The sequence below is a fragment of the Ammospiza caudacuta genome, chromosome 19 (genome assembly GCF_027887145.1).
Source record: "Ammospiza caudacuta isolate bAmmCau1 chromosome 19, bAmmCau1.pri, whole genome shotgun sequence".
NCBI classification, from domain to species: Eukaryota; Metazoa; Chordata; class Aves; order Passeriformes; family Passerellidae; genus Ammospiza; species Ammospiza caudacuta.
In genome coordinates, this window is record NC_080611.1 from 4,124,963 (window position 1) to 4,145,000 (window position 20,038).

Sequence of the window (20,038 nt, forward strand, 5' to 3'; positions counted from 1 at the left end):
CTTACTCTCTCACCCTCTCATCCTCTCAGGCCTGCTCTGAGCTGTGGCTGGCAGCTCCCAGCAGGGCCCTGCACCCAGGCCCTTTGCAATGAACCCCAAATTCCAGACCTGGCTGCAGAGATCTCTCGTCTCCATCCATCCCCACCATCCTACCCTCGATGCTCCTACACCTCCCCACAGGAATGCACTGCTGAGATGCCTCAGCCACCTCCACCACCCTTGCTGGGCACATCCACTCCCTTTGCTGCTGCTTGCCTGCCTGCCCAAAAACTCCCTCAGAGTGAGCAGGAACCCTCACAACCATGGGGCAGCCCTCAACACCCCTCATCTTCCCATCAGAAAGAAACCAAGCAGAGCTGGAGAGGGGTTTGATTGATTTATCCACTGAAGATACAAGTTTCAGTTTAATAACACCATTTTGTCCGGTTACAAACATACTAAAAACCTACAAAAAGAAAAAAACCAAAGTTACACCCATAAACACGGAAGGCAGGTATAAAACCAGCACGGAAGCGCCGAGGAACACGAACATGAACAGGATCTGCAGCAGGAACAGGAGAGACACAGGGTTACATCAGACCACACTCATGGCTGTGGGGCACGCTGGGGCTGGGGCAGACACACCAACACTGAGAGACAACTTCAGCTATGGAAAATAACTGGCAGCCTGGCACAGAGGTCAGGCCAGGCGGGTGGATTTGGCCCTCCCTTTCCCTCAGCTGGTCCAAGGTCAGCGTGTGGGTTTCCCTTTGATCCCTGTGCCTGGCATTGGTGGTGCTGGCCCCAGATCCCCACAGCAGGGCAGCTTCCCCATGGCCAGGGGCAGGCTGAGTTCTGGCACCAGAGTCCAGCCAGGTGGAATCTGGTCCCCATTGAAGTGTCTGAGCATCCCCTCAGACCCTGGGGGGACACTGTGACCTCTCTCCTGGGACAAAGGGGCAGAGATGTGAGAGGATCCCCTGGGGGAGCTCAGGCTGCCCTGGGGATTTGTCATCCCCAAGAGAAGATGAGGGTGGTGGCACGAGGCCCATAAGGGTTCTGGTGGTGTTGGGGGGTGTCTGCAGAGCTAAACCTGCCATGAATGTTGGCCATGGAGGGGGGACAGGGTGGGTGGGTCTGTGCCCCATCCCAGCCCAGTGCCCCCATTCCCCAGGGCTCAGCTCCCTCTGAGCAAACACTGAGCTGCAGCGAGGGGACAGGAGCTGGCTGATGGGAGCAGTGCTGCCAGAGAGAGCCAGGATGAGGGGCTCAAGGGGGGCACCAAATCCCCCCTCACTCAGCATTTCCCCACCTCTGGCAGGGGGCACAGAGGCGTTCCCACCTGGATCACAGCTCCAGGCCCAGCCCTGATGATAATGCCAAGGTGCTGGCAGAGCCAGGGGCTGGCTGGGTCTGGGGGTGCAGGGCAGAGACCAGCTGGGCCCAGCATGTGCTGGCAGCGATGCCCTGAGCCTCACCTTGTCACCTGCGAGCCCTGGGGAAAGGAGTTTGAGAGCTGGTCCCCAACTGCCACCCCCAAGGAGAGCAGAGCTCGGCCTAAGCGTGCCCTTAGCTCGGCCTAAGCGTGCCCTTAGCTCGGCCTAAGTGTGCCCTTAGCTCAGCCTAAGCGTGCCCTTAGCTCGGCCTAAGTGTGCCCTTAGCTCAGCCTAAGCGTGCCCTTAGCTCAGCCTAAGCGTGCCCTTAGCTCGGCCTAAGCGTGCCCTTAGCTCGGCCTAAGCGTGCCCTTAGCTCAGCCTAAGCGTGCCAGGAGTGAAAGGCCAAGCCGCAGAGAGCAAGACCTGAACAAAAGGGGACAAGGGGCCCCCAATCAGCTGTGGTGGGACTGAGGGAGCAGTAGGTGGCAGTGACAGGGAATGGCCGTGCATGGGTGGGTGTGTGTGCCAGAGAGCCGTGCACAGAGCCAGGACATGCCCCCCCTCCCTCGCTGCTCTGCCACACGGCATTTATCAGCCCTGTCACTCTGGAATGGCGCTTTTCCCTCGCTCTGTTGATCTTTATCTCTCCCCAGATGAGGACGGTGCTGGGTTTCAGCAGAGCAGAGAGGGGGCGTTCGTTTCATCTCCATCTCCGCCTCCCTTCCCGAGCCCTGCCCCGCCGCCCTCCTGCTCCGTGTCACTTCCTAGCAAGCTGATAAAAATAAAAATAAACGTGGTTTTGTTTGCCTCTACTGGAGTGGGCTGCGATTTGGCTGATCGGGGGTGCTCCTCGAGGGACAGCAGCTGCACACATCTGGATCTGCTTTAGGAAAAAGTGCCTGGAAAAAGCCCCAAGCCCAGCACACACACACGTGGTGCAGAAGGCCGTGGGTCAACTCTTCTGGGGATGTAAAAAAAGAAAGGAGAAACCAAAGCACTGTTTAATGGGGAGGTGGGGGGACCTCCCTGCTGCTGCCCCCCCAAAAGCCAAGGCACAAGGGTAGGTTGGGTATGAACATGGAGAATTTCCAGACGCTCCAAAGTGGCTTCTCTGCAGACTGGGAGCCCAGTTTTGGCTGTGGGAAGGGAGGGGAAGGGTTTGCGCTGCAAAAATAAAATTCCCACCTGGAGATTATTAACCTCAAAGGTCAATGTGCAAAATTTTGTCTAAAGAGGAAACATCCCTGTACAGAAACACCCCTGGCCCAGCATGTGCAGAGCACAGGGAGTGCATGAACTGCTCAGAAATGTGTGATGCTGGCCCCCAGGCCTTGGCAGGAGCCAGCAGAGCTCGTGAGTGCCGTGGTGTGCGCACACACAGACATCACCTAACAGTCTTGATCCAAGGGATCCCTCCCAGCCCTGCACTGGAGGGGAGTCAATGGCTGAGCAGGCTTCTCCCATCCATCCCCACCCAGGCAGCAGCAGCTGTTTGAGGGCTGAGCAGCCTCTGTGACAGCCCAGGGTGAGCTGGAGCTGCAGCCATTGGCACCTCCACCAGGGCAGGCTGTGGGCTGGGTTCTGGGCATGCTGACTCTGACAGCCCCATGAACAAAGCAGCATCACTTGTCAGCCTGTGCCTGTCCCTTCCTTTCACACCCCCTGCACCCTGCCATGCCCAGGACAGCTGTGCCCAGCTGTTGGTGCCACCCACGAGGTGCCATTGCCCCAGGCCCCATTGCTCCTCTCCATCAGTGGCACTGTGGGATGCAGGAAGGAAAGGACTGCAAGGCCAGAGTGGCTGCAGTGACATTATTGGAGTCCTGGGGCTGTTTTGAGACACAATAAACCTGTTTTGTTCCTGGGGGTGGTGGAAAGCACAGGTGAGCCAAGCAGGAGGTTCTGTCTGTCTGTCTGCCCTGGAGGAGGGAGGTCAGCCTGGGGCAGTGACCCACGGTGAGGGATGGCCCCAGGGTGGCTGTGGGGATGCCAGGTGGAGCTCTGGGCTGGCTGCCTGTCCAGCTGGCACCAGGAGAGGAGCTGGGCTCTCTCAGGAGCTGCCAACTCTCCAGGACAGCGGTGGAGCCAGGCCAGAGGGAATCTCAAAGGGAACCCTCCTCCCACTGCCACAGATAACATTGCCCTTAATGCCTGAGCTCTAAAAATAGCACAGGCCTTCAGGGAAATATTGGGTGCCAAGGATTCCAAAGCTTCCCAGCACATCTGGCATTTCATCCTCAATCCTTTGCCATTCAGTTCCCAGAAATGTTATGAATCCAACCACATGTGGGCAGGAGGACATGGGGCTGCTCCTCCTCCTCCCTTTTTCATATCTGCAGGGGAAACTGAGGCACAAACCAGGCAGACTGACCCGGAGGTTCAGGAGGAGTTGGTGTTGGAGGAGGGATGAGTGCTCCAAGCCCTGCAGCCACGTTTGGGGGGTGTGGGAGAAGCCTCTGTCAGGCACAGGCAGGAGCACTGCTGTCCCCAGGAGGGACTCAGCTCCTGCATGGGCTGATTTCTACCAGGCACTTTGTTTGGAGGAGCCCAGTCTGACCATGAGGTCAGGAATGTGTACAAGGTATTTATGGATGTTAACAGAGAAGGGACCTTTCCTCATAACCAGAATCCCTCCTGATGTGTCTGTGCCATCTTTCCTCCTCCTAATCACAGCCTGACCCCCCTTGTCACTGAGAGGACAGACAGACCAACACACAGCAGCTCCCAGGGCACACCATGCTCCATCCAAACCCCTCCTCAGGGAGCTGTGGGGGGACTCACCAGCTCCCCACCTGTGGCACAGGGATCCCACCCACACACCAAGCTCTGAGCCATGAGGGATCCCCCAAGGGCATCCCCCTCCTTCACATCTCTGGGGCTGTGGGGCAGCTTCTCTCCCAGCCCAGAGGGGCTGCAGCAGCCAGCCCAGGACAGGGACTGGGTGACTGCACAGGTGAGCTCTGCTGCCCACCTGGAGCACCCAGAGAGCTCTGGCTGTCAGCCCTGCCAGGTGACACACAAAGTGCAAAGCAAAGCAAAGTTCTCGGTGCAGTCAGGGGCTCCAGCTTTAGCCGGGGGCCTCACGTGGAAAATGAGGGTTGTGTTGTTCATCAGTGAACGGGGCAGCAGCCCTTGTGCAAGGGGCTTTGAGATGGTGCAAGTGAGGTGCAGGTTTTGGGAGGTGGTGATGGACAGGCCAGGACAGGAAGATGGAGCCAACAACCAAAGCTCTCCCCTCACCCTCTGCATCCCCTTCCAGCGTCCCCTGCAACTGCTTCACCCCGACCCACCCACACCCTTCATGGTTCTGTGGCTTTTTTTGGCTTGTTTAGTTTGTTTTTAAACCCCATGGAGATCAAATTGTGACTTGGCAGCTGACAGAACTGGCCCTGCCGGGCTCCCCAAACCGAGCAAAGATCTTGAGAGGAGACCAGAGCGAAGTCCTGGGGTGAGCAAAGCCCTCCCTGCCCCTCTGGTGGCCCCCTGGGCGCTCACAGGGTGGCAGTGGGGTACTGAGCCCAGCCTGCCTCCTTGTAGGCTGCTGTCACATGGGTGCAGATGAGGGTCTTCATCTTGGTCCAGGCTCCGTGTGCCTCGGGGGTGAACTCGTTGGGGTATTCCTCAGCAATCACCTCCAGCATCACACCAGTGAGTTTCTGAGGGGAGGCAGACAGCAAGGAAGGGGTTAATAACTCGCCAGGGAGCTGCTCACAGCAAATTTGGCTTTTTTCTACAAAACTACTTGAATCCTGCTGCTGTCTGTAGGACACAGATGTGCCGGGGGTCTGTGACAGCCCTGGGAGCAGCCAGGACAGGCAGCAGAGCAGGGAGCTGCTGGCAGGCTGAGGCATCTCCCCAGTCTGGGCACCCCAAATTATTCACAGAATCACAGAATATTCCAGGCTGGAAGGGACCCATGAGCATCATCAAGCCCAACTCTTGAGTGAAATGGGGATCAAACCTGTGATTTTGGGGTTATTATTCCCATCAGAAAGAAGCCAAGCAGAGCCGGAGGGGGGCTAATTAGCCAACTAATTGAGTCCCTGCTATCGTGTCTAATTTCTAGAAGGGGGACACAGCCACAAACATGGGCACAGCCAGGTGGGCTTCCCTGGGCAGGGGAGGCACTGGGTGCTCTGGCACTGGCTGTGTGTGGGCAGGGTGGTCTCCACAGGACAGTGACGCAGTGGGACACTCCAGCTGTGTGGGGAGCAGTCCCACACCCAGCCAAGGCCAGGCAGCACCAGCTCACACAGCTCCTGCTCCCCTGCCCCATTCCTGCAGAAGCCCCAAGGTTATTTTGCTCCTATCTGTCGCAGACATCTTTTATGAAAAATCCTTTCCTTAGGATTTTTCTTCCTGAGAAGCTGAGAGGCCTCAGGAACAAAATGTAAACATTGATTATCTGCTGCTGTGGAATGCAACAGGTGCATCTGTGATTGGTCTCATGTGGTTGTTTCTAATTAAGGACCAATCACAGCCCAGCTGGCTCGGACAGAGAGTCCGAGCCACAAAACTTTGTTCTCATTCCTTCTTATTCTATTCTTAGCTAACTGTTGAAGACTGCAATACAAGATGTTTTCATTACCATCTGTATGGCAGATTACCTTTGTCAGGTGGGCAGTTTGCCTTATCTCTCTCTTTGAGTGACCACAATCACTCCTCCCTCAGGAGGGGACATCTGCTGATAACAGCTATTGAATGTCCCTGCATGGCTGATAAGAACTGCAGCATCCCATTGGGAGATGTGAGCCCAGAGGGAGGAGCCAAGCATTCCTACCTGGATAGAATCTGGAGATTCTGGAACACCAGCACAGCTTCTCCACTGCATTCCCCAGAGGAGCAGCAGCTGCCTCTTCTTCCCCTGGATCTTCAGAGGAAGAATACATCCTTCTCTACAGGATCCCTGCTCCAGCAGAGCCACCCCTGACACTGCAGGAGGGCTGAGCCACAATTCCAATGGGACTGCTGCCAAAACCCTGACCCACAGGGCGTCAGGTTGTGTTTTGACTCTGTCAGTGTTGTTCTGGTGTACTGCATTGTTTATTTTATCCTTTTATTTTTTTCCTTTCCCTATTAAAGAACTGTTATTTCCTGCTCCCATATTTTTGCCTGAGAGCCCCTTAATTTCAAATTTATAGCAATTGGGAGGGGTGGGGAGGGTTTACATTCTCCATTTCAGGGGAGGCTCCTGCCTTCCTTAGCAGACACCTGTCTTTTCAAACCAAGACACTAGCCTTCTGATGAAATCCTTTCTTCTATTCTTTTAGTATAGTTTTAATGTAATATATATCATAAAATAATAAACCAAGCCTTCTGAAACATGGAGTCAGATCCTCCTCTCTCCCCTCATCCTCAGACCCCTGTGAACACTGTCACACCTATCCTTTACCTTAAAGTAGATGGGCTCCACTTTGTGCTTGAGGGCATGGGCCTTGCCCACCAGGGCCAGCACAGAGGAGACCTTTTCAGCGTCGTTGAGGTTCTCCACCACGGTGTTGATGGCCCCCATGACCCTCCGGGCGTGCTTGCGCAGCTGCAGGCTCCTCTCCATCTCCAGAGGGTCCTCCATGTGCTTGAACTGGCTGAAGTACTGCTTGGCCGAGGGGAAGTTCACAAAAAACCTTTCAGAAAGAGCAGACATGAAATGCCATCAGCAGGGGGAGAGCAGGCTGAGGGGTTAAAGCAAAGCACAGGAGATGGAGATGGTGGAATCCATCCCCTGTGTCTCACACAGCCAGGGCTGATTTTGCTATCAAATTCCCCAGGAGCTGCAGCATTCAGCTGCCTGAAAACAAGAAGGTTGATGCCTTTTCCCCAAACCCCATCTGCTACAAGGTCATCACAGCTGGATATTCATCCTCAAAGCAGAAGCAAGACTGAGTTCTTGATGCCCAGAGATGCCACCCAGGCGTGCCAGATGCTGGATATGTGCCCACATATATCAGAACAGCACATCCTGCCTCAGAGAGCTGGAGATGAGCATGAAAACCTCTCTTTATCCCATCCAGCCTCTCCTTGCCCCTCTTCCTTGCCCCCATGGGCTTTATTTCTGCATTGCCACCCAGAACAGTCTCCCCTTGTCCACCTTTCATGGATCAGCCCCACCAGAGTGTCCAGAAGGACCTAAGGCCAGAGCTGATGTCACTGCTCATTTGGGACATTTTTCCCAGCACAGGGATACCCCAAAAACTCATCAGCCCCTCTGGGGGGGGGGGGGGGCTGGGGACCCTCTTTTCTGCAGGATTAAATCAACCCCAATGAAATGCAGCTGAAAGAAATGAAGCTGTGGTCACAGCTGATGTGCTGAGCTCCCCAGGGAGGCAGAGGGCTGGAGGGGACAGGGAATTGAAGGGCACAAGGTAACAGGGACCAGGGCTGGAGCCACCAATGCCAACACCACCCATGCCAGGATTGCAGCTGGGGCTGACACCTGCCTCACATAAACCACCCCTTCCACTGAATTTCTGCAGGAGAGACCACATCAGTGCTGGTTCCCCTCTGTCACCCAGCTCCCTCCCTCCTACAGGGCTCTCCCTGGCTCCTGGGCTGCTGGAGGATGCTCAGGAGGCAGCACAGTGCTCCCAGGCTGTGCCCATCATCCCTGGCTCCAGGCAGACTCCCTGCTCCCCTCCCCAACCCTGTTTCCAAGCACCATCCCAAACCACAGGAGCCTGAACTTATCCCACCTCTCTCTCCAACCATCACTCCTTCTCTCCAGAACCAGGTGGGATCCTCTTCCCCACTCACCACTCAGTGAATAATCACAATATTGAGTACCAGGCTCCTTTACCAGTTTGTTATCCTCCTTTTCCCCCTCCCTCCCTTCCTTCCCCCGCTCCCTTGGCTTGTGAAAGCTTGGGGGCATTGCCAAGGAAGCGGCTGAAGCTGTGCCTGAAGTGCACCACGGCTCCTGCTGCTTCCCCAGGCAGCTGGGATTCATCAGATGGCCCAAAATAGGTTTTGGAGGTGTGAAGAATGTGTGGCAGAAAGGGTGGGGGAGGAAGGAAGGTGGAAGGGGGAGATGAGGTGTTGCTTTTGAAACCCAGAGGGGACCCATGACAAAACTCCTCTTGTTGTTGTGCAGCCTCCTCCCCCCAGCACAGCTCCTCCTGACACATGTGGTCCCTGTCGGCAGAAATCACTCCCAGGCCTGGCTGTCTCCAGCTCCTGCTGCCACAGAGATGCTCAGTCCTTCAGCCCAGAGCTGTCAGAGACGTGCTGGGGGATGGAGCTGGCCAGGCCTTCACAGATAACATCAACCCAGCATCTCAGACTTCTGCTGCCCCACGCATTTCCCCACAGAAGGGCAAATGTTCCTCTCTGGCTCAATGGAACCATTTTTTCCAGCTGGACTCAGCATCCTTCAGTCCCCATCTCATCCCTCCCCACTTCTATTCAAGGTGTTGCAGCTGCAGTCACCCAGCAAAGCTCTCCAGCTCCAGCAGGGCTCATCCTGTGGGTTTGACCATCCCTTGGTGGATCTTCCCCTTCACAGGCTGCCCCCAGGCACTGGGAGCCAGGGATGGCCCTGGGAGTGGGACCTGCTGCCCCAGGCAGGGAATGGAGGCTGCCAGCTGCTCCCTGCATGCCTCAGCCTCTGCACCCCAGACCATGGGAAGCTCCCTGAAAAGCTGTGTTTGATCTCAGCTGAAGGGCAGCATCTTCTCAAGGCATGGGAAACGAGTTGAGAAAAATTCCTGGTCTGAACCACGAAGGGAATAGCAAGGGGTGACAGAGCTCTGCACCATGAGGATTCACAGTTTGTCCCCAACAAGAGAAGGGTCAAAAAGAGACCCTGGGACCATCACCTCCACCTCTCCCCACTTTGGCCAGCTCTGCCAGGAGCAAAGCCTGGTTCAACCATCAAAATACCCCAACCTGTATGAAACCAGACCAATGAAAGATCCAAATACTTGTTTTCCAACCTGTCCCTGCTTTGCAGACCCTCAGGCTGATGCCCCTGTGGGAGCTGAGCCCAGTAGCTTTCCCAGGGGATGTAAAACCAGCAAACCCTCAGCTCATGCGTTCAGTCCTGTCTCTGCCGGATTTCTTTGGTGGAGAACTGAAACAGAGGAGCCCAAAACATCTTCAGGAGCAAACCTATGGATGGCCAGAGACCTGCAGCCATCTCTCCTTGGAGTGCAGCAGGCGCCTGCAGCAAGGACTTCAGCCTGGAGCAAATATTTGAGCTGTCAAAGCACAGAGAAGAGGGAAGGAGGCTCACTCAGTGGTAGTTGTTAATAAACAGAGAAGATTAATTTAACACAAAGGTTAAGGAAAGGAACACAGAGGAAAGGAGGGGGAAAAAAATGAAATAAAATACTCCAACAATAGTGAGTTAGAAGAGGTGTCTGTTGGGGTTTTTCCATCTGCAGAAAATTTGGAGAGTTCAAACCTCTCGGGCTCTGGAAGGGTTTTGGATCATTATGTGTTCGTGTGTGTGGTTTGGGCTTTTTTTTCCTCCATCAGAGTCATTAAAAGATGATATTTACCATTGCATATCACACAAAATGATGATTGATAGGAACCAGATGCCTGCATACCGATCTCATTAAATTTCTTTTTAAGCGATTCCATTCTCCACCCGCTAATTTGTACTCTGCCAGCTACATCTGGACCCAGAGGACAGGATGTCAGGATTGCTTTTCCTCTCTCTTTTGCCCTTGTAACAACTTTAAGGACACAACCATTCCCAGTAGCAGAGCCAAAGGAAATAATTAAGGTGCAAACCCACTGCAGTTACTGGAAACCTGTTTTCTGTTAGGGACGAGAGGCATCTCCTCCATCTCCCCCAGCTTCCTCCCTCTCCCCAGAGCACACAGAGCAAATCCTGCATGGAGGAAACCTCCAAGCCCAGCTGGAAAGAGGACACCTGGGTGCTGCCTGGTCCCCCCAAGCACCTGAACCCTTGCTGTTTCACTTCCCCTGTTTGCAAACCGTGGGGTGAAAATGCTCATGAGCCCTCAGATCTGCTGGGAGGCTTCAGCAGAATCATTTAGGTTGGAAGAGGCCTTCAGGATCACCAAGTCCAGCTCTTAACCCAGCCCTGCCAAGCCCACCACTAAAGCACATCCCCAAGTGCCACATCTCCACATCTCCTGAATCCCTCCAGGGTTGGTGACTCAACCTACCAATGCTTTCATGTTTTCTCTCGCCTCGTCCCTCTACGTGGGAGAGACTCTAAGGCAGCCTGGAGCCTCTGTGTCCCTTTCAAACCTCTCCTTCCAGCTCCTCTCTGGGGTGCCCACAAAGCAGCTGATAAAGGGTAGGCAGGTGCTGTGTGCTGCTGCTATTTATTATTGTGCTGAGGGCTGGCTCACAGCTTTGCCTGCATGTTCCCCCTGCTCCTCCCAGCCACCTGTAGCCCATCATCCCCTTTTCAGGCTGCTGGGTTTACACAGCCCAGGGTGAGGAAGGTCTCAGCCATGTCGCTGCTACAGCTCAGCGAGGCAGAAAAAGGCAAATCCAGTGAGTAGGAAGAGGATGGTGCCTGCCTGCTGCTGTGTCCTCTCTCTGAAAGCTCCTGGACAGGTGGGGATGGTGGTGGGAAACATCTCCAGCTCTGCCACGGGAGAGTTGGAGGGAAAAGGGCCAAGTCCCCCTCCACACACTAATGCTAAATTCAACTTCTTCTGCAGCTGAGAGAAAGGTGTAGCTGGCCTTGCTCCAGGTGAAGCCCACACCCCACTGCAGAGCCTTGGGAGCAGAATCCAGCACAGCACTGAACCCTGCTCAGAGGCTGTGATGCCCCAGTGCCCAAGGCAGAGGGACCAGGACACCCCGGGGAGGCTGGGAGCAGATTCCTCAGCAAAGATTCCACCAAATACACTTGGACATGAGCTAGAAACCCCTGGGGCAGGTCCTGCTCACTTCTGTGTGCACAGCCCACACCTCCAAGTCCTCATTGCTGTTGTTTTTCCCTACACCACATGAGGATTCAACCGAAGCACAGGTGAGCCTTTAGGGCAGGGATAAGGACATCTTTCATAGGAGAAATGAATTAACAGCACCAAAGAGGCTTCCCCACATGTCTCTGGAGACCCACCTCCCTTGGAGCTGGAAGAACACCCCTGGCTGGGTACAGAGGGGGGTAAGACCCATCCACAAGGACGTGGTCCATGTTCCACTCACACTGTGAGCCTGTGTGTGGCTTTGCCCATCACCACCTCTCCCCTCCAACGCTCCCTTGGTGGTTTCCAGCAGGCTCAGCTCGGGCAGGATAGGCAGCCAGCTGGCACTCAGCGTTCCCCAGGCACCCTGCCAGCCTGCCCGGGGCTGTGCTGGCATTTCCCTGCCCTAAATGAGCCCCGAAGCTCTGCCACAGCCTCATTAATGGGGCCGGCCGGGGCTCGGCCCTCCCCGCCTGCCCTGGAGGGGAATTGTCACCGCTGGGACCGACCCATCCTTAGCCACAGGCAGGGAAACTGCCCGGGCACACTGCTCACCCCCTGAGCCTTTGCTCGCCTTGGTCACGGGTGTCCTGGTGGGTGCTGAGTGGGATTTTTTACCCCCGTGTGCCTTGGAAGTGATGCAAGGGCAGCACGGGGACAGGGGATGTGGGGAAGGCTCTGGATATCCCAAGAGCTGCTGGCAGGTTGTGCCACATTTCTCTTTAATTATCCAACCCAAACTTCTGTCATCCATATCAATAAATCCCCCCTCTAGCAAACCACCCATTGCTCCAAGCACTACCCCCTGAACCTGCCCATGAACCTAAACTTCTTTGACCAATTTTCAAGCCCATCCCTCCTAGGAATCCCACTAATCCTCATCTCAATAACATTCCCAGCTCTCCTACTGCCATCCTTGGCCATGGGGAAGGCTCTGGATGTCCCAAGAGCTGCTGGCAGTGCCAAGGTTGTGCCACAGGGTTCCCCACACAGCTGCCTTGGGAGCTGTGCTCAGAGACAGCACAGCCATAGGAGAAGGGGCTGTTTTGAGACTGAGCTTGTTAAACCCTCACTCGCCCCCTCAGTGCTCACAGAGTGGTTGTTAGCTGGGAATTGTCCCTTATGTGCACCTGTGTCCCTCTCTGGCTCTCCTTGTCTCCACAAAAACATCTCCCAAAACATCTCTCACCACCATTCATGAGTGTGGGACAGGGACACTGCTGCTGGTCTCCACTGGGCCCTTTGCAAGGAGAGATTTTGCATCTCCCTGAGCCACTGTGCCCTGAAATGCGTCCTTCATCAGCCTGTCCCCATGGATGCCTCCACAAAACACGTTGGCTTTGGGGGCAGCTGCGAAATCACTTCTTTAAATGCCATTTTTGGATAGATTCAACCCATACATTTTGATTCAGCTGGAAAAAAAAGAAAAAAAAAAGGTTTTTCTGCATTGCCACACTCATTAGTCAGATTTTTTTGCTATTTTAACCTAGAACTCAAAATAACATCTGGCATCCAAGGAGTGCTTTCATATTTTAAAGCTCTTTGCAAAGTGTCTGAGTCCAGGTGTGTTTGCTCAGACTAAGCAGCAACCAAAATCCAGGGGCCTGATCCTGCATTGGCAAACATTTTGCTTCCCCTCCTACCCCTCTTGAGGGGGAAAGAGCACATCAGGAGCGATGGAGAAGGTGGAAATTTGGAAAGCTGATGGCTCTGAAGTGCAGACAGAGGGAGCAGAGGGATGGAGAAGCCCTGTGGAGGTGGCACAGCCTGTGGTGGCTGAGCCAGCTCGCCTTGCATGCACTTGGCATGGCATCACCGTTGGTCCAGACTCTCCTGGGATCTATAGGAGCTATCCCTGGGTTTTATCCCCTCTGGAATCCATCAAGTTCTGTGCTCTCACATCTGTGCCTGTGGTACGTGTGTGTGGGTGTGGGAGCAGGCTGAGCTCTCAGCCCTGGCTGCTGGGATTAGCTGGGCTCTGCAAAGCTCAGGGGGTCCCAAACCCCCTCTGGTGTTCACCCCGGGCTGCTCCCAGCCCCTGTGTGCTGTGGAGGGCTGAGCCACCCCCGGGTGTTGGCATTGCCCAGCCCTGTGCCACAGTATTGGCAATAAACTATTGGAAGGAGAAAAGGGGGACCCTGGGGAGGGACAACCACAGGCTGAGGGCTCCTGCCCTGCACAGCAGGCTCTGAAGGCTGCCCTGGGAGCTCTGTGCTGAGGGAGGGGTCAAAAAGGACTCATTACTGCATAACAGATGGGGAAACTGAGGCACAGCAACGACCCCAGGGGCATGGGGAGGCTACAGAGGAGCTTCAGCCCAGGGCTCCCAGCCAGCCCACTTGGGAACCACTCAGAAGGAGGCACAGCCCCAGGTGAGCAGCTCCTGCTCCTCCTCCAGCTTCAGCTCCTGCTCCAGCCCAGCCCCAGCTCCTGCTCCAGCCCCAGGTGAGCTGCTCCTGCTCCAGCTCCAGCCCAGCCGCAGTCCCAGCTCCATCTCCAGCCCCAGCTCCAGCCCCAGCTCAGCCCCAGCTCCAGGTGAGCATCCCCAGCACAGCTCCAGCCCCAGCCCAGTCCCAGCCCAGCCCCATCTCCAGCCCCAGCTCCAGGTGAGCATCCCCAGCACAGCTCCAGCCCCAGCTCCATCTCCAGCCCCAGCTCCATCTCCAGCCCCAGCTCCAGGTGAGCATCCCCAGCACAGCTCCAGCCCCAGCTCCAGCTCCAGCCCCAGCTCCATCTCCAGCTCCAGTCCCAGCTCCAGCCCCAGCTCCATCTCCATCTCCAGCCCCAGCTCCATCTCCAGCTCCATCTCCAGCTCCAGCTCCAGCTCCAGCCCCAGCCCAGCCCCAGCTCCATCTCCAGCTCCAGTCCCAGCTCCAGCCCCAGCCCAGCCCCAGCTCCATCTCCAGCCCCAGGTGAGCATCCCCAGCACAGCTCCAGCCCCAGCTCCATCTCCAGCTCCAGCCCCAGCTCCATCTCCAGCTCCAGTCCCAGCTCCATCTCCATCTCCAGCTCCAGCCCCAGCTCCAGTCCCAGCCCCAGGTGAGCATCCCCAGCCCAGCTCCAGCCCCAGCTCCAGCCCCAGCCCCAGCAAGGGTTAAGGCCGCTGTGAGATGGAGCCTGCAGAGGCCCCAGAGCTCCCGGGGAGGAGGAAGATGAGCGTGGCGAGGAGCCTCTGCTTCCTCCGGGGCGAGGCTCCCCACCGAGGAAATTGTCAATTAGCGACAGCGTTTGAAGCACAGAGCGCACATTCCCAGGATCCGGTGGCTGCTCAGCCACAGTCCCCATTTTCCCTGTTTGTGTCCCCCGGGCTCCCAGAGCTCTGTGGGATCAGGGACTCGTCGTGCTAGGGCAAGACCCCGGGGTTTGCTGTGGGTTCAAGCACCAGCAGCAGCCACGAGGGATGGGAACATGGTGCCCAGCTCTGTGCCTCAGTTTCCCCACCTGCAAAGCATGGAAAGGCTGGGGGTGGAGGGGTGGGATGCTGGCTGGGGACAGAGGGAGCTGGGCTGGGTTCCTGCAGGATGGCAGCACTGCAGATCCCCCATCACTGCCTTTGGGTGGGCATTGCCCCCCTGCCTCCAGCCTCGGAGCACAGGATCAGGCCCCAGATTCAGTTCAGAAGTGCTGCAACTCCCCAGCCCTTCCCACAGGGGAAAATGCAATTCCCTGCCCTGAAGGGATGGGGAGGGGATGGAGCAGGTAAGCAGGAGCAGACCCTCTGCCACCAGGCACAGCCAGGTCCCCGGTCACAACCCCAGCCACAAGTGCTGACAGATTCGCCTGCTCTCACCACTCTGCCCATAGGGGTTGCACTAAAAGGGGTCCACAGTCATGCAGCCCCTTCCTTCTCCCTGGCCACACCTGTCCCAACCCCTTTCTGCCTCAGTTTCCCTCGCGAGGTGAGCAGGAGCACCAGGCTGGCTCTGGTGAAGCAGAGGGGGGCAGCTCCCAGCCCCTGTTGTACCCACCCAAAATGTTCTGGGCGGGTCACCTCGCACCGACCCCTCCCCAGCCCCGACCTCTGGAGCTGCTGAATCACGGCCCGGGCTCCCGGCGGCCCCCACGCATGACCCACTTCCACCGCGGCTCTGCCAGATGTGAGCACAGCTGGGGCAGCGACAGCGCGGGCTCCCGGCCCCGGCCAGGGCTGCTCAGCTTTCCGTGCCCCTGCCAGGGCTGCCGTGAGCTCCCATCCCTGTGCTCCCATACCCGGCCAGGGCTGCCCTGCTTTCCCATCCCTGCTTTCCCATCCCTGCTTTCCCATCCCTGCTTTTCCATCCCTGCTTTCTCTGCCCTGCTCTCCCATCCCCGGCCAGGGCTGCCTTGAGCTCCCATCCCCGGCCAGGGCTATTCTGCACTCCCAGCCCTGCTTTCCCAGCCCTACTCTCCCATCCCAGCCAGGGCTTTTCCAACCGTGCTTTCCCATCCCCGTGCTCCCAGCCCTGGCCAGGACTGTTCTGCACTCCCATCCCTCCTTTCCCATCCCTGTGCTCCCATCCCCGGCCAGGGCTCCCCTCCTTTCCCATCCCTGCTCTCCCAGCCCCGGCCAGGGCTGCCCTGCTTTCGGCCTCCACGTGCTTCTTCCCCAGGAAGCTCAGGTGCAGCTCAGAGCTCACAGGGGGCTCAGAGCAGCGGTGCCAAAAGCTCCCTGGGGACAGGGATTGTCACCGTGGGGACACAAACCGGCTGTGCCGTGGCTCCAGCCAGCACTGCTGGAGGGGATGGTTCCTCACCCAAATGGCATCACTATGCACAAGGCCAGACCTCACTTTAAGCATCCCAGGGAAGCTCTGGCTGAGGGAGCAGGTGATGGATTTAGCTGGGATGTGCAGGGCACGTGCCATGACTAAGGATGGAAAGGCTCCTGAAGAGCCAGGGTTCACCCTAGCAGGCAATTCTGCCCTGCCCTGTTGTCACAGCAGGAGAAAACCTTCACCACAGTGCACAACTCTGCCTGCATTAAAAAAAACCCCAAACTGCACCAAAAACTTCTGCTGGGAAAGTTTGACTTGGGACCAGAGCTTGGCCACCCCGTCCCCACTGCCACACCTCGATTCTCCTCATGCCCAGCCCTGCCCCAAGCACTGTGGGGACTCCAAAAGCAATGAGCTGCTCTGGGTGAATCCCCCATGGCATTGCCATGAGTCCCTGGGTGCCAGCCACGGGCACAGAGCCACCTTCCCGGTGTCTGTGGGCAGTGGGCACCTGGAAGGGCTGGCAGATGGGGCCGTGGCATGACCCAGCTGCTGGGCAAGGGGCTGGTGGCCAAGCCATGAACTGAACCTTGTGAGATGGGGCTGAGGGGAATCTTATAACCCCCAGATTGCTGCAATTTTTGCTTCAGAACCAGCCTAGGTAGGTTTGGTGTCCCAGCCATGGAGCTGTCACCCCTCCTGACTGCCCTGACTGCCTACACAGAGTGGGAGCCATGGGAGAATGGGCTCAGCCATCAGCTGGCTCTGAGAGAAGGAAATGTTTGTGAAGGAGGTGGAGAGGGGGCTCCAGTGTCATTTTGGAATCTGCAGAGGGGTCTTGGTAAGAAAATCCCGTTGCAGTGCTGGCATGAGCCCGGAGGGGAACTGGCTCTGCTCATTGTGATGTCCAGGGAGTCTCTGCTCCCTGCAGACCCTGTGGGCTCAGACCTTTGGCTCAGTCAATTGGAAAACTTTCAGATGATTATTAGTGTGCAGCATGTCCTTCCAAGGGGTTCCCTGCACACCCACAGTGCCCTGGTGCAGGAGAAAAGGGGGAAGACCCAACCCATACCTGGGGTGCCTGGTTTTGGTCCAGGTGGGGTCTGACCAGGGACATCCCAGCATTCCTGACCCCAGGGATGAGCAGTGTGGCTCTGGACAGGATCTTTGCTGTTTGGCCATTGCAGGCATCTCACCTGCCCCTCTCCTTGCCCTCCTCAATAAGGGAAACAGTTGGTGCCATACCCCACTGATACCCCAAACTCCCAGTGCCTGTGGAATTCCCACTTGGCTCTTTCCCGGTGTCCCTGGGTATGGTTTTACTCTCAGACAACACAAGAACCCCCACCTCCAGAGCATCTCCCCTGCTCTGGCTGCAGGTGCAGAGCTCTGAGCTGCTCTCTGTGCCCCACTGCCTTCGGGAGATGCTCCACACCCCCCTCGAGGGCTGCTGTCCCCCCCTGCCCCTCTCCCTCCTGTGCCCCCCACCTCCCTTCCCAACTTCAGTGCTCTCCTTCCCGCCGACGCTGCCGCCGGAGGGACAGATGGTGCCCTGGGAGACACACCTGCTTGGCTTTTATCTTGGCTCCCAACTCGCATTATTTCACCCGCCAGCCTGCTCCGGACCCGGGGGGAGCCAAGAACCGCGGAGCCCCGACCCGCCCGCACCGGGGCTGAGCTGCCCCCGCCTCCGCCGCCCCCCGGCCCCGGGGTAAGGTGACCTCAGCACGGAGCATCTCCCCAAAGCCCCCGGCAAGGCTGCCCTGCTCCCCCCGGCTCAAAGGTGTGGGAATCCGAGGAACGCTGCGAATCCCTCCCTGCTCCCAGGCAGCAAATACACCCAGCCAGCTCCCCACTCGCTGTCATTCATCTCCACTCAGTTCTATATATTGTTCTGCCTCTTTCTGAGCTATATAGAGATTCAGTTGGATTTGCTGCTTCTTTTTTTTTTTTTTCTCGGTTTGTTTTTTTAAATACCTGATGAGTATGGAGACCCCAACGTCCTCGCAGTTTGCATATACTCTGCTCCATATCTCTTGAATAACCTTTTTTTCTGCGTCTGAAATTTCTTCACTTCTTTCCCATCTCTCAATCTCCATTTCTCCCTGGACTTTCTCCATGAAAAACAGCCGGCAGGATCCTCCGGGAAGCCAGGAGGAGATAAAGAGAGATGTGTGTGAGCGGGTATATCCTGCGAGAGGAGAGACAAGGTGTTTGCTCGGCGGCTCTGCGACGTGTGGATGTGTGTGTGAGTGTGTGAGTGTGTGTGTGTGTGAGTGCAGCTGCTGTCAGCGTGTTTGGATGTGGAATTTCAAGAATATCCCGGAGGAATGATGCGTGCGATTAGATGTGAGATCTCCTAGTGCTGTCCATGGCTGTAGTTAGCTTTAGCTCGCCTCGGATGTATGTGGCTGACTGATGAGGAACTGCCTAAAAGTAAAATATTCAAAGGCATTGCAAGACCAGCCTCTTCACCAATGTGTGAACGTGAGCTCACTTTCTCCCTCTCTCCTCCTCTCTCCCACTCCTCCCTCCTTTCCTTTTTTTTTTTTTTTTTCCTCCCTGAAAGGGAGGGATGAGAGAGATGTTCTGGGCAATATCAGGACGGGGCTGGCGGGGGGGAGGTAGTGCTGGAAGTTTTTTTTCCAGCCCTTTGTAAACAGCTCAGAGGAAATTCAGAATCCAGAGTGCTGAGTTAAAGTTAGCCCAAGTGCTGGCTGCGCCCCGGCTCTGCTCTTCGCACTCCCTGATTTTGCAGGAGGTGATGTTTGGAAGGACAGACCGCTCACCTCCAATTCTTGGGCTGAGAAGAGATTTGGGTCGAGAGGGGATCTCTCTGCCCCCCAAAAGAGATCATGGTCTGTCCCACGGGGACATTTTAATGCTGAGATTTTGCTCTCCCTTCTCGTGGCACGATCCAGCTGAAAGGGATGCAGAGTTGAGGCACTGGTGAAATGAAGGCATTATTGTGGATTGCGTGGCTCCTGGCAGCGCCTTGGCAGGGAACACCTCCACTCCAGGCTTCCCGCCGCCTCCGTGGGTGTGATTTTGGGGCTGCTTTTTACCCAGATGCCATTCCCAGCTCGCTGGCAATCCGGTACGTTAAACCCACAGCACAGCCCATTAGCACAGAGGGCAGGAGAATCCTCCAGGGACTTGTAATGACCGCGAGTGCTCCAGGGGGATCAGAGAGCGGAGCTGCGGGTGTGCCCTGCACACCCTGCCAGGACAGACGGGCAGACAGACGGACAGACGGGCTGTGAGTGCTGCCCTGGCAGCCTGGGGGGTGGCTGAGCCCCTTGAGGAGCTGCAGCTTCGTTATTGCAGAGCTGTCGAGGCTCTTTTGCTGTATTTCTCCTCCAAACCAGCCTTGGCCACGTCCCCATTAGCAGCCGCCAGACTGGTGGTGTCAGCAGATTTGCTCTTGCAGAGCTGATGGGAGCTGGTGGAGAACGTGCTGCCCACAGATCCCACACTGTGGGTCCCCCAGGCAACACGTCCTGGGACAGACTGGGAGCTCCACGCAGCCTTGAACCCCTTGGTTCGAGAGCAAAGCTCAGCTGGGAGTGCTGACAGGGTGACAACAGAGCAGTGTGGCCAACCCAACCCTGGCAGAGGTCAGGAATTGTTCGATAGCTCCACCAGCAGCTGCTGAATCATCAGATTTTCACCACGTTTGCATTTGCCTTTTGCCCATAAGCCACTGGGATGAACAACCATGAGCCCCAGCTCAAATAATGTCACCAGGTGGTCACCAGGCAGCAGAGAAATCCCTCTGGACATAGGATGGCACAGCTGAGCTTATCACCTTCCCTTGAGGTGCAGGGGAAGAGCTGCGTTAGATCTGGCTTAAACCCAGGGAGACCTGGCTTAAACCCTGAGCAAAATTGCAGCACAGTGCAAAGGGAAAAAATGCTCTTTCAAAAAATGAAAAAATCAAATACTGACCAATGCGAACACTGGGGGGATAATCTGGGTCATGTTTTGGTCATCACTTGCTGAGTGTTTAAAGGAAAGAAATCTTTGAGCTTTTGTACCTGGTGTCTTATCCACCCTGTGCTCAGAGCCTGGCATGTGGTGCCTGGGTGCAGCAGGA

At 56.4% G+C, this 20,038-nt stretch overlaps 1 protein-coding gene across 1 annotated transcript; it reads right to left on the reverse strand.

Moving 5' to 3' along the window:
- Positions 1–376: 376 nt before the first annotated feature.
- Positions 377–18,407, reverse strand: CYGB (cytoglobin). Its single transcript, XM_058817063.1, has 3 exons — positions 17,920–18,407; positions 6,748–6,979; positions 377–5,011 (listed from the first exon to the last, which is right to left on the reverse strand). The coding sequence occupies exons 1-3, from the start codon at positions 18,060–18,062 to the stop codon at positions 4,847–4,849; spliced, it is 540 nt and encodes a 179-aa protein (XP_058673046.1). The 5' UTR covers positions 18,063–18,407; the 3' UTR covers positions 377–4,846.
- Positions 18,408–20,038: the final 1,631 nt, after the last annotated feature.